Source organism: Chaetura pelagica, unplaced genomic scaffold (assembly GCF_000747805.2).
Source record: "Chaetura pelagica isolate M959 unplaced genomic scaffold, ChaPel_1.0 scaffold207, whole genome shotgun sequence".
Lineage (NCBI taxonomy): Eukaryota > Metazoa > Chordata > Aves > Apodiformes > Apodidae > Chaetura > Chaetura pelagica.
Genome location: NW_009953929.1, coordinates 3,592,316 through 3,605,598, shown reverse-complemented (window position 1 = coordinate 3,605,598; position 13,283 = coordinate 3,592,316). Strand labels below are relative to the sequence as shown.

The 13,283-nt window shown below is 37.2% G+C and overlaps 1 protein-coding gene across 4 annotated transcripts in view; it reads left to right on the top strand.

Annotated features, from left to right (window-relative positions):
• Positions 1–1,162: 1,162 nt before the first annotated feature.
• TRIP12 (thyroid hormone receptor interactor 12) overlaps positions 1,163–13,283 on the top strand; it is a 51,073-nt gene continuing 38,952 nt past the window's right edge. For 2 of the 4 annotated variants that reach the window (XM_010001634.1, XM_010001633.1), the window contains exons 1-3: positions 1,217–1,314; positions 3,853–3,857; positions 8,236–9,033. In XM_010001634.1, the coding sequence (XP_009999936.1) occupies positions 1,217–1,314; positions 3,853–3,857; positions 8,236–9,033 (901 nt within the window). Of the gene's footprint in view, positions 1,315–3,852; positions 3,858–7,144; positions 7,271–8,233; positions 9,034–13,283 lie in introns of all 4 variants that reach the window. The other 2 variants (XM_010001632.1, XM_010001635.1) reach the window with 2 other exon arrangements.

Here is a 13,283-nt window from a genome sequence, read left to right as displayed (position 1 = left end):
TGTCTGGCTTTACTGAAAGTGGTGGGTCTGGAGAGTTATTTTATTGGAATAATTTGAATTTGGGCTGAGCCTTAGTTAGCTGTAGCTGATATGTTTCAAACGTTTTCTTGGCAGACTTGGTGGTTACTGTGTTATAACGATAATGGAAACTGAATCAGCATATAGACTGTTCTTAAAAGTTTGCTTATTTTCCTTCTTTTGCCTTTTTCTTTTCCTTGCACATAACTTCTTTACCAGATTCCACACAATTAGAAACTGTAAAACAGGATTTGCTGGTTTTGGTCCTGTTGGTCTCTCTGCATAGAAATACCAATTTAGCACAGGATACAAGTGTTACATGTCTTTATTAAGGTGCTGAATGAGGCTTGATCTTGAAATGCCTCAGTTTCTGTGACCTGCAGCTGCATGTTGTGGTAGTCTTCCATAAATAATTACCAAAATAGTATCTGTAGACCTCTAGCAGTCAAAGCAATTCCAGAAGTAATGCAAATAATCATATTATTTTTAAGACTAGTTCTGTACTTTTAAATTCTTCTGTCCCAGATACCTTTTCTGACTACTTAAGCTCTGATGGGCAAGGATTGCTTTTTTATAAAGCTAGAGCTCTTTTCCTGAATTACTATGTATATATATTTATGCAAAGGGAAGCTAACTGAAGAAAGAAGCTGTACTGAAAGCTCTGAAGCTTGTGGAGACTGCTTATTTCTGAAACTGGCATTGTCATCTACAATGAGAGTTAAAATCCTTAAGCACTATTGCTCTATCAAACACTGAGTTTTACTAGCTAGTGTGTTTTTCCTTAATGTTGACAAATACAAGTTGTCCTAAATTGCATTTGTTTGTCTCTTTAACATAATTATAGAAGATTCCTAGAAAAGAAGCATGTCCACATAGAATCATACAATAGCTTGGGTTGGAGGAAACCTTTAAAAGTAATTTAGTCCAAGAGTCCATCTCTGTGTGATACATACTGAAGTCTGGCTGCTTTGTATTAAGGATCTAAATGCTCTTGAAGAGTGTTGGTTTGTGTGCCTTTTAAGACAAAAACTTTTAACAATTTTTAGTTAAGTTTTTGCTTAAACAACAGCATTTTACATTGGCCTCTGGAGGCGTAGTGGCAAGTCTTCACGCCACACATCTTATGACTGTATCTCTTTTGTCTTTCAGTGAATGATAGTGTCTAGAAAGGGTATGTCCCTTCAGGAGAGAGGTGCCAATGTCCAACCGGCCTAATAACAATCCAGGGGGGTCACTGCGACGTTCACAGAGGAACACTGCTGGGGCCCAGCCACAAGACGACGCAGTAGGAGGAAGGTATGAAAGTTACTTATGAGTGTGCTTTAATGAATAAAAGCAAAATTCACATAACTTAGAGAATGAAGTTTTCGCCCCTGCAATCCAAGCACTGAAACTTGAGAACAATCTTTTTGCTCCTGAAATGCTGTCTGTGGTGTTATTGTGTGGAATGGAAACATGGTTAACTCACTATCATGCCTGTTCAGGTGAAATAGCAGTAAAAGATCTATGGAGAAAAAGTGTATCTGAGCTATATTCCACAAATCACAAGTAGTAACAAATTCCTTCTGCCTTTTCTGTTGCTGATAACAAAAATATGTGGGAGGATACAGGGAGATATTGCTGTGTGAAATCTGGGGAAATCTATGTCCCTGTTGGTGCCAGTTATCCAGTCTATACTTTTCTGTTCCCTTGCACTGTATGTTAATCCTGTGTAGCTTTTGAATAATCCAAGAACAAAAGGTTTGCCGTTGTTGAATACACTTCTACTAGTGAGTGAGTGGACAAGGTTGTATTTACTCTATAAGAGGTTACCTCTTCAATGCTCAACACAGATAGTCCTTGAAACCTGTCTGTGGATGCTGACTATATAATTATTGCCATGTCCTTTAAGGAATTAAGAGGCTTTCTGTGAATGAATGAAGTCAGTATGGCAAAGTCTTCCTTTAATTTGTTAAAATATTAATCTAATGAAGGAAGGTTATGGTATCATGTTAGGCAGTATTAGTCTGTATTTTGCTTTCTCCAAGGTGTTACTGTTCCTGTTGTTTGAATGCGTATCTTGGGCTTGTTTGTTGTGGTCTGTATTTGTTTTTGTTTTAGAAGAGTATTAAAATATCACAGGTCAGTGGCACAAAAAGAAGAGCCAATGAAGGAATCAGGCTGTACTGTATGATGAAGATGAGGTGTATTTCTTACTAGTATAAAGTATAACTTAGAACAAGGTTAAATGGATTAGGGAGGCCAACTGTTCTCTTAGGGAACATTGGGTGGGAATAACTCAATCTACAGAATGCAGCTTTACTTTTTCTAAACTAGTCTCTACTGTACAAATGGAAAAAGCAGATGATAAACACAAGACTTCTTTCCTGGGCTCCTGTAGCATGAGGAGGGGGAAGTTGCTGACTTACGTAGCTGATTATTTAGTGAGTGAAAATTGTTTTTGGAGAATACTTCTTTAACTGTCAACTTACGGTGTATCTGTGATAGTATTTTATTTGAGTTGGGATACGTTATTTTGAAGCAACTCACTGCCTGTGCTTTGGCTAACATAATGGAATGGCCTTGGAACACTTGATTTTGACTCTTTGGATGAAATTTGTGTGAAATTAAACTGGAAGTTGTGTTCTAGAGGAGCAGGGTAGAGGGGCCTATGAAAGCTGGCCAATATTTAAGGATCACCTTCTCCAGGCCCAAGAACAATGCATCCCAGCAAAGAGAAAGTCAGGTAAAAACTCAAGGAGGCTGGTGTGGATGAGCAAGCAGCTCCTAGGAAAGCTCTAACTTAAGAAGGAAGCATACAGAAGGTGGTAGCTAGGGCAGGTACACTGGGAGGACTACAGAGAGGTTGCCTGAGCAGCTCCGGATTAGGTTAGAAGAGTCATTATCCCCAGATGGAATTAAATCTTACCACGGATGTAAAGAACAATAAGAAAAGCTTCTGTAAGTATGTTGGGGATAAAGGGACAACCAAGGAAAATGTACACTGTCTCCTGAAGGAAATGGGAGACCTAAATATGCAGGATATTGAGAAGGCTGAGGTTCTCAATGACTTCTTTGCATCAGTCTTATCTGGTGAGTGCTCCAGCCTCATTGCAAAGGCCACAGCAGGTGAAAGCAAGAACTGGGAGAATGAAGCATCCCCCACTATAGGAGAATAAGAGGTTTGTGACCATCAAAAGAGCCTGGAAGTGCGCAAGTTTATGGGACCTGATGGGGTCCGTCCTTGTCTGAACCATCTCTTCCAGTAGACTTGATACAAATTCTAAGTTTTCAGGATATAGTATATAAGTGTTCATGTACATTTGGGATTTAAGGCTGACTGAGAAACAAGAGATGCTTGTTAGCTGCATAGGGGATGGATATAAGCAGAATCTAGAAGACAATTTGGACTGTTCTTCAAATAGTAAAGCAAGAATTATTTTTTTAGTTATTACTTTTGTTATGAACAGGATTTGGTTTTGGACCAGTCTTGATTATATGTTAGCTTTTACACAAGTCTCAGGTAAGATGTTAATAGCTAAACTTAATATTTGAATCAATGGGGAAGACAATATTTCTGAGAAGAAAAGTAGGGGTTTTTACACAACTTATTTCATCTGTGCTATTGCTTTTCTAGTCTCTCTTGGCAGAAGTAATAGGGTGTTTAATTTTGTAGACTTCATATTTGAAAGCATTTAATACCTCATTCTCAGCTGCTAAGGAACATGACTTAGATGAAACACTTTGTTTATTAGCTAACTTCAAAAGGTGTGTTTTTTTTTAATATGCACAGAGTAATTCTTTGAGGACAGGTTACAGTTGATTCTTTATTATGGTTTTGCTAAGGAAGACTAGGGCTTGTTGCAGTTTGTTTATTATAAATACTTCAAAATAAATAGTGGGTCAATTGTGAACTTCTCTGTGTGCGCTACTGTAAACTGAGTGTCTATCTGTGAATTAAAATGTGTATCAGCATACAGCTTTGACCAGTAGAGTGAAGCCTTGGAGTGGGTTATGAAAGTAAGTTGTGAGGTGGAAAAAGTCAACAAAGAAAAATCCCCCAAAACAATGCTTGAAGGTACAGCAAGCACTCAGTCTTCTGGAACCTGCCCCTGCAAATAGAAATAGACAAATATAAGCTTGTAAATACTTACCTTATAATTTTTCATCATTAATGGGGAGCTTAGCTCCTCAAAATACTTGTTCCTGAAATATTTGTTCAAATGAAGCTTCTGAATTAATGCTGTGTTAGTGGAGAAGAGTAAAGAGCTTGTCAATGGGTAAGTTATGGGCAAAAGTACAGGTAGCTTACAGCTTTTAACAAGAATTTATCTTCCAGTAGCCCATGTACCTTTCATAACACTTAGTTCTCCACGTGTTACTCGATTTATTTCCAGCTTATCAGACTGTTCAAACTACCTTTGTATGTAAGGTAATTTTCAAGGAGACCTTAAGCAAACTGTCTTAATAAAAGTTAAGACAATATTTGTTAGTTGGTGTATGGTTAAGTTATTTGAACTTAATCCTGTGGACTCTCCAGATGGACAGTTTGCTTGCCATTCTATAAATCTTAGAGAAGGGGAGTTAATGTCATGCTCATTTTAACAAACATGCTACTGCATGTACAATTGCTGTTCTTTTGCGTACCTTCTCTTTGCAACACATGCAAAATTAATGATTAAAGAATAGGAAGTGAGTGCCTAGTAGGTCTTAAAAAATAAAATTTAATAAAATCCTCATTAATCTTTGGCTCCATTTGTTATGTTTCTAGTGTAACATTTCTGCACTGGCTAGGAGTGTTATTTCTACTGATAGTTAGATGGGTTAAGAAAATAGAGTAAATACAAATAGTCTACATGATACAGTATTCACTATCTCCAGGGTAGGGTTCTAGCTGTATTGGTCCACATAATTTGGACATTGGTATGAAATTAGGTTTGTAAAACTTGTAAGAACCTGAAAGGTTTGAAGGTGGAACTGGGGAAGCCTGGTACCGAGTGGAAACTCCTCAGTATGTGATTTAAGTACTGGATGTTGTGCTGTATTCCTGTATCTGTATTGTAGTTGAAAATATCTTAAAATACTTGGTTTCTGTGAATACTTTATGGGCTAAGTTGACTCCAACGCTAATTAAAGCAAAACAAAAATAACCTTTTAAAAGATACTTCAGAACAAACAAACCCTGATCAATTAGCTTATATAAAAAAAAGATACTCTTGACAAGTGTAAATTATGCAATAACTTCTCTTACTCCTGTAATAAAAACATGTAAAGGGGAAAATTAAATTTCATGCCCAAATCTTTTGTTGGGAAAAGGAAAACCCACTCAGGATAAGGTGAAACATTCCCAAAATGCCTTGATGAAGTTTGTTAATGTGAGCTGAAGATCTGTATTAATTAACACTTTTATATTAAAAGGGATTTTTTCTCGTAAGAGAAATAAAAGCAAATTACCAGAGTATGGAGAAGATGCTGTTAGGATATTTTCAGACTGTTATGGTCTTAGCAAGATGAGCCAAGAAAGTATTTTGAGTATGTGCTGTCTAGATGCTTTCATCTGTTTTGAGTATCTCACTAAATGAGAATAATCTGGAACAGAGAAAGGGAAGTTAACAAAAATATCAATAATATGACTGTTTTACTTACGTTTTTGACCCTGTCAACAAACTGGCATGTGGTTTTGACTTAGGTGATTAGACTTGGTACTTTTTTCTTTCTAAAGCTTATGTTTGTGTTAAAATGCTTAAGAGGATGGTGAACCTTTTGGTTCAGTAGCAGACTTTGCTCTGCCTTTGCTACTAATTTTCTGGTATTTGGTTCGTAGAAGCTATTGGAAAGCTTATGGAACTCTTCTACTTTTTCCACTTACTCTTTTGGCCTAAACTTCTTGATGTTTGATGTGATGGATTGGGCTTGGGGTCATAGGTTGGAGCAGGACACTTAAATATGAAGTTATACTTCTTCTTCCCCAATAGCATTCAAAGACATTTGTGTAGCTCAACTCAAAGGAATAGATAGCCTAGGTCAGTAGCATATAATCATATATTAGCAATTCTTTAACTTGAAAACACATTGCTTCTTCCAGCATTAATGTTAGGCTAGCTTGAGGTTTCCTAAAGGCTAGTGGTGCTTGGAGTTTCTGTACGGGTAGGATATGAACAGTAGAGTTTTCCTCGTGACAGGATCAAAAGTATGTTTCATCCAGGGAACTAAAAGTGAGATGTCTCTTACCTTAGCAATTATTTATACTGTGTTAATTTAAATTCTGGTGAGCTGTCTCTTCTGAGTCTTGTAGATGGTAATTCTTACTGGTTTTGAAAAATAGATATGGAATATGTAAACAAGTAACTTTAGTCTTAAATTTAATCTATGACGTAGGATCTTTGTCCTCCAGTCAGAGCTTGTGCAATAAACCATTTTTTGCATGCAGTGAAAGCTGCTTGGAAGACTTGTAGCTTATCTCTGTGAAACTCATTGCTTTATCTGACATCACAGGTTTCCTTTCTCATCTGACTACATCAGTAGCATGGATTTCTTCATTTGTCTTACTTCAGCTGTTACCAAACAGCTCTGAATCCTTTGAATTTGTGGATTTGCAGCCAGAAAGTAACTGATAGGGTTGAACTTTCCTAGTGAGTGGAACTGGTTGCATTCCCATTCCAAGCATTTGATTTTTTTAAACTGAAGAGCAAAGAGATAAACTTGTGAACACTCTCAACTAGGTCAAGTCTTAGTGCATAGAATTTTGAGTATGTATGCTGAGTTTGTATCTATTTCTGAGAAAGAGGTCTTTGACAGATGCTCTAGTCTTGTTCTTTAGTGTTCAAACTTAATGCTTCAGTGAATAATTCAGTAATGTTGCACACCAGAAAGTTGAATTTATTTGCACAGCTTGGTATGAGAGGATGCTTTATTCATTTAAAGTGACTAAATAATTGTGTGCTTTACAAAACAGTTACACTGGTAGTGATTTGTAACTGCATCAGGCAGTTGAAATATTGGTTTAATGTTAGGAGTTGATATGGGGAGTTTTGAAGCTGTAAACTAATACTTGAGAATGGTCAAAAAAAATAAATAATTCCACCTATGGGTTTGTATCTGTATCTTGGAATCCTGATAGCTTTCTGTTTTGACTTTCTGCTGACAGGTCACATTTAGGGCAGGCAAAACATAAGGCACATAGCCCTCCTGAGAGTAGAAAATCAATTTCAAAGACACCCAAAGTGCAGTCTAATACTACTTCTGAGCAGTCCAAGGGACACTTTTCTAAAAGGTAATTGTACTTTGTATTCATATATTAACCAGTGTTATCTGTGCTTCACAATTGTGTAAAATATATCTAATTATACAGAGTTCTTATAAAATATATAACTTATAGATTTAAACTAAATGAGGTATTGCATTCTGTAGATCTATTTCAGTGTTTCACATTCTGGTTTTGTTTTTCTAATTCACTGACCAAGAGGATTCCATCAGTGATGGGGAGGAAAAGATTTCTGCATAACTAGTCCTGGAATACTTGCGAGGTCTTTTTCCCCATTTACTACTTCATGTTGGGGGAAGATTGCCCAAGGAGTTCTGAGCAATGTCTGATAATAATTGAAACATGTAATAATAGAAAGTGTGCCTGTGTTCTGGGTAATCATCTTGGTCATGTTCTATCTGTCATTCATGCACTTCTGCTGTATGCACACTGAAGCAGTTTTCTGTCAAGTATAAGACAATTTTTTCTTTTTTTGTGTGCGATTCATTACCTCAATTTCAAAATTGGTGAAAAACTTATGTTTTGGTAAGAGCCTTCCTTGAGCTAGAAACCAGATATGACTAGTTATGCATTACTGAACACTCCTTATTCTCTTGAGGAACTTACATTTGCAGGCATTTGTATAATAGGCTCATGACTTGAATTCTTTTTGTTTTTAATCAGTGTGACATACCTATATGAAGAAAACAACAAACAGTAAAATTTGTCCAAGTTACCTTATATCTTCCTCTTTAAAAAAAGCAGCATACTGTGTTTTTCTTCTGGATTTTTGTTTTAGTTTTCACATTTGCAATATGACTGCTCATAAAAGCATGTTTTTTTTCCTTTTTTAATGTAAACTTAATAATTGGCCTTTTTTCTTTCCTATGATTTCACTTAATATTAAAGAATGCTGATATTTATTGCACTAAACTGTTGCAACATGAGGTTTCTTGAGTTTGGTACTAATGCTATTTCTGCTTACTTCTACAGAGGCTCTAGCTCATCTGCTGTTTTAATACCACAACAAGAAGATCCAGAGAGAATCAGTACTTCAGAAAAGCAAAAAACGGGGCAAGTGCCTAAGAGAGACAATTGTCGAGGAGTTAAACGCAGTGCTAGTCCAGATTACAGGAGGACCAATTCTCCTAGCTCTGCTAAAAAACCCAAAGCACTTCAGCACACTGAAACTTCCTTGGAAACTAATAAACCACATACTAAATCTAAAAGACGACAGTTAGACCAAGAACCGCCCAAGTCTACACAATTGCCATCAACAAGCAAGGCTCACACCAGAAAGGGTGGAGCTGCTGGTAGCTCCCGAAGTCAGAAAAGGAAAAGGACAGAGAATCTGTCTTGTATAAAGAGTGGTTCATCAGTTGAATCAACTGGCGCTGAAGAGAAGTCAGCAAAACTCTCCAAGCTGGCTTCAAAATCGGTGACCTCAGCCAAAGCTGGGTGTAGCACCATTACTGATTCTTCTTCTTCAGCTTCCACATCCTCCTCCTCTTCTGCTGTTGCCTCTGCTTCTTCTACTGTTCCTCAAGGTGCCAGAGTGAAACAGGGAAAGGACCAGAATAAGGCTAGACGTTCTCGTTCTGCATCCAGCCCCAGTCCAAGAAGGAGTAGCAGGGACAAAGAACCAAGTAAAACAAGTGGCTCTTCAAAGTTTGACTGGGCTGCTCGATTCAGCCCAAAAGTCAGTCTCCCTAAAACAAAACTGTCTCTACCAGGCTCTTCCAAGTCAGAGACATCAAAACCTGGACCTTCGGGACTACAAGCTAAGCTAGCAAGTAAGTTTTTTCTTTTCTGGAAGAATAAGTATAAACACTTTAAAACCAAATCTTCTAAGCAAATGCTTCTATTGTTTTCAGACTTCTTGGGATCTTATTAGAGAAATTAACTTCTAGTGTGTTCTGCTGAGCCTTCAAGTAAAGCTGTGACAAAGTATTTGCAGCAAAAGCAAATTGAGTACAGTCAGTGTTCTGTAAGTTTAAATTGCTTCTCTGTCTTGCATAAATTTTGCTTGCAAATAAATTTAGAAAATAAAATATGTGCAGAATAGTTGGGTGTTGTGATGATAACACACATGTTCTTAAATTCCCTTCATTATATTACTCATGTCAGGTTATTTTTTCCTCATTTTCTTCAGCTTTCTGTCCAGAAGTGGGAATGATAAATGCTGGAAAACAAGTGGATAATGTGTGGTTTCTTGTTTTAAGCCCATGTTCCTAATTTTTCCTTATTGTGAGAGTTTATGATGTTACTTTAAGAACAGTAATTTCTAAACCTAGTGCACCTAGTGCCTGGGACATTAGTCACTTTACCTTTTAAACTGTTCCTATAAAATATGTCGTATCTCTGGTGCTGAATTTGAATAGCAGGTACTGTTCTTGGACATTGTCACTAATAAATATAGACTGTCTCTGAGCAGAGCACCTGCTTGCTTGTGGGCAGATACACTTGTAGCTCTGTTGCCTTGAACAATTTTTTAAATTTGTTATGCTACCTTTCTGTGCTGTGATTTACTTACAGCATGTATTCTCTAAAACTTGGTTCAAGAAGTTGTATTCCTAAGCTTGTTTACTGTTGTTCCTGTGCCTAGACATGATCACAAGTCACTTGTCCCAACTGTGGCATGGTGATAGCTAGTACTAATGCAGGAAATACGTGAAATACACAAGAGCAACTGTATGTCTTCCTGTATAATCAAAATAGATTTAATTGACCTAGCAGGCTTGTTTTGGATAACATGCATGACTGGATTATTGATTTCGGAGTGACCCAACCTAATTGAGGAAGAATAGTATCAGGGAAGGGGAGCAAAGTCTTTTTTTCTTTTTAGCAAGGTTTTATCCACTTGCGTCATGGTTCAAAGCTTACTTAGGTGATGAATTTCACAGTAAAAACTTCATTTCTTCAGTGTGAGGCAGGAAAAAAACAAGCAAGAGTGGGACTGTCCATGAGTTATTAGCAAAGTCTGTCTTTGTTACAGCCAACTTTCTAGCAATGAAGAAAAGCAACAGGGTGAAAGAGAATTTGCCTCCAACAAGGGAACAATGAGAATGTGAAACCAGAGAGTAATTTATGCGATAAATTACAAAACTTGAGCGTGAATTGAGAAGGGGAAGGGTGAGATAGCACAATATAAGGCAGTATGTGTTGAGAAGCTTGAAAAACAGCCTAGAGAATGTAAGCCTGTCTACATAAACTGAATGTAAACTGTCTCCACAAAGATGATATTGAGAAAGGCAACTTGACGAGCTTTAGCTACTCCATGACCTGAAAGTCACCTTTTGCAAAAAGATAAACTTAAGTTAAACTCAGACATTCAAGTGTATGTCACAAAACCAAGTTGGTATGGATCTACGGTCCATATATATGGATGTGTGTAATGTATAAAAGGTCACTGGCAGGGGGCTCAAAGGATGGTGAGAGACATGGCTAGACTTGGTAGAGGTTAAAGTTTCTTTCTTAAAAAGGCATCTCAGTTGGAGGGAGGGAGAAAATACTAATGGTGGTTGTAGGAATTCCAAAGTGTTTAATGCCTCTTTAGTTTACTGTACATAACAGCAAAACTTAATTCAAAGTTTATGTTGAATATCGTTGATCAGAGTAAGTGATTATACTGAATTACTACTAAGAGTAAGAATTCAACCTAGAATAGAAGAAAAGTGTTAAACTTTGATATTTTCAAATAGTCTCAGCCTTTCAAATAGAGCATTAGAGCTCTTTGACAACAGAGTTAGTGTTTTTTGAACAAATAGTAACTATTGTTAACTTGGCCTTTTTTAAAAAAAAGAAAACTTGTCTTATATAGCTTCACTAACTCAGATATTGGGACAAATTTGAAATATTTTAACCAAATACACATTTTGGATAATGCTGGGAAGTGACAAAGTATTTTAAAAATCTTTAAGGTAGATTTTTGAGGAGGAATGAGTAAATTTAAATTCATTTTCTGTAGCAAGCTAGTACCTTTGGAGGATAAGGGAGCAGAAATAGGTGATTTTTCACACAAATATTAACACTCTTAAAGCTTTCTAAAGCAGTAAGGCAAATAGTGATCTAGATTGGCTTACTGAGGTGTACACGCCTCTACCTGGAAACATACCCTTCGAAATCATAGTATTTCTGTGTAGAAAGTAAAGTTAAAGCTCAGACTTGTATATGGATATAATGTGGAACAGATTTGAAGAAGCTTGCAGTAGGGCTTACAGAACTAGTGGGAGATAAACCGAAATACATAACATAACATAACATAACTTAACATAACATAGCATAACATAACATAAGGAGCTGCAAAAACTTCAGGAAGAATGATGGGGGAGGGGTTCTAGGAAGAAAAGTAGGAGATGTTGTGGGGTTATTCTGGCTAATATATGTTTAGTCATGTCAATGCAAATGCAATGCTGTTCAATTCTGGGTATTGTAATACAGAAAGTACAAGAATTATTAGTAGTTATGATCTTTGAAGGAAAAACTGGAAGAGCTGATCTGGCTTACTTGACTGAAGAGTCAAGGAGAGACATGGTTGCCATCTTTGCAGAAGCTTTTATTGTTTTGGAGGGCAATACTCTGAGGTTTATTTTTCAGTTGTTACTGGATAATTAGTAGTTGTTAAATGCAGCCAAGGTGACTTTCCATGTCTTCAGCTACAGAGTAGCCTGTGTAACTGAGCAGTGATATCACTGAATAACAGCTGTAGAATTTGTTGAAAGAGCAAAAACAGGCTAGGGTAAAGTTTTTCACCTCTGTTTTTGTAGATAAATGTTTCTTGATGGGTGGCTGGGGGCAGCAAGTTTTTTTCTCTAGCTAAACAATAAATACTTGAGTGTTTTCACATCCTTTTCAAGCTCTATATTTTGTAGGAGCTTTTTAAATTTTGCAAATTGGGTCACCTTGCTGATTATGTAACAATATAAAATCAAGCTTAATTATGTCTCCATTATTAGGGAAATCTCTGCTGGCCTTTGTGTAGCGTCTTACGGTCCTTAAGTAGGAAGCAGCTGGCAATGACGGTTGGGACCGTGCTGAGAGAATAGTAACTTAGAGTGGTTGCCCATGAGAGGGAAGCCTAATACTTGAAGATTTTGCGGTAGAGAGATGATTAGGGTATACCAAAAAGCCACATGAAGGTGAACATGGAGCATGAATGGTGTTTGACTCCTGGCTTCAAGGGATTTGGTAGAGGTGATGGAGAATATAGTATGAAAGCAGCTCTGAATTAGTTTATTTGGGACTGTGGGTGCATTGCTGTCTGCATGATGGTCAATAGAGCCTTGGAGATACGGACTTGTGATGGAGGAAGTAAGATTACTAGCTTTGGATATACCTGGTTTAACTGTGAACTAGGGCTGTGTGGGGCTGTGTAATCAAGATCTGGGAGGATGTTTGAGTGGGTACTGAGGGAGGGGAGTGGTGGAGTATTAGAATGACAAGGAGGTTGTCTTGCTTTCCCTGTCCACAGGTATTTTCCCTCTGTTGTGTAAGGAGAACAGCCCAACACAGGAACCAATCTGAATTTCCAGTCCCAAAAAGTAAACCTTGGCTGCTTATCTTTCTCAGCTGCAAACAAAGGCCTTTCCAGGTTATGGACTGAAAAAATTTGACTAACTTTATGTTGGCTTGGGTAATATACTCAAAATAAATGAATGCAGTACAGCTGCATTCAGAACTGTTTTCTTCCATGCAACAAAAAATGCCTTAAAGAAAAAAAAAAGCAGCTGACCAGTAAACACACTTAAATGTGAAGATATTATTACTTTTTTTGGTTTGTTTGTTTGATTGATGTTAGGCTGTGCTGGTTCAGGTTTAGCCTGTTTGGATCAGTTTTCCTTCAGAGTCATGAGTGTTTGGCATGCAAAAAGGATGATGTCAGGGCATAAGTAATATGTTTGTTTGCCTAAGGAAATCTATGCCTCTACTGTAACTCTGAAGTTTACATCTGAAGCTTTTGCAGTTACTGAATGTGAGCTGCTGAAACCTAATTTTCTTTTGGTTTGTTCAAAGTCCCGCTCTGTTCATAACTTCTGCCTGCTCT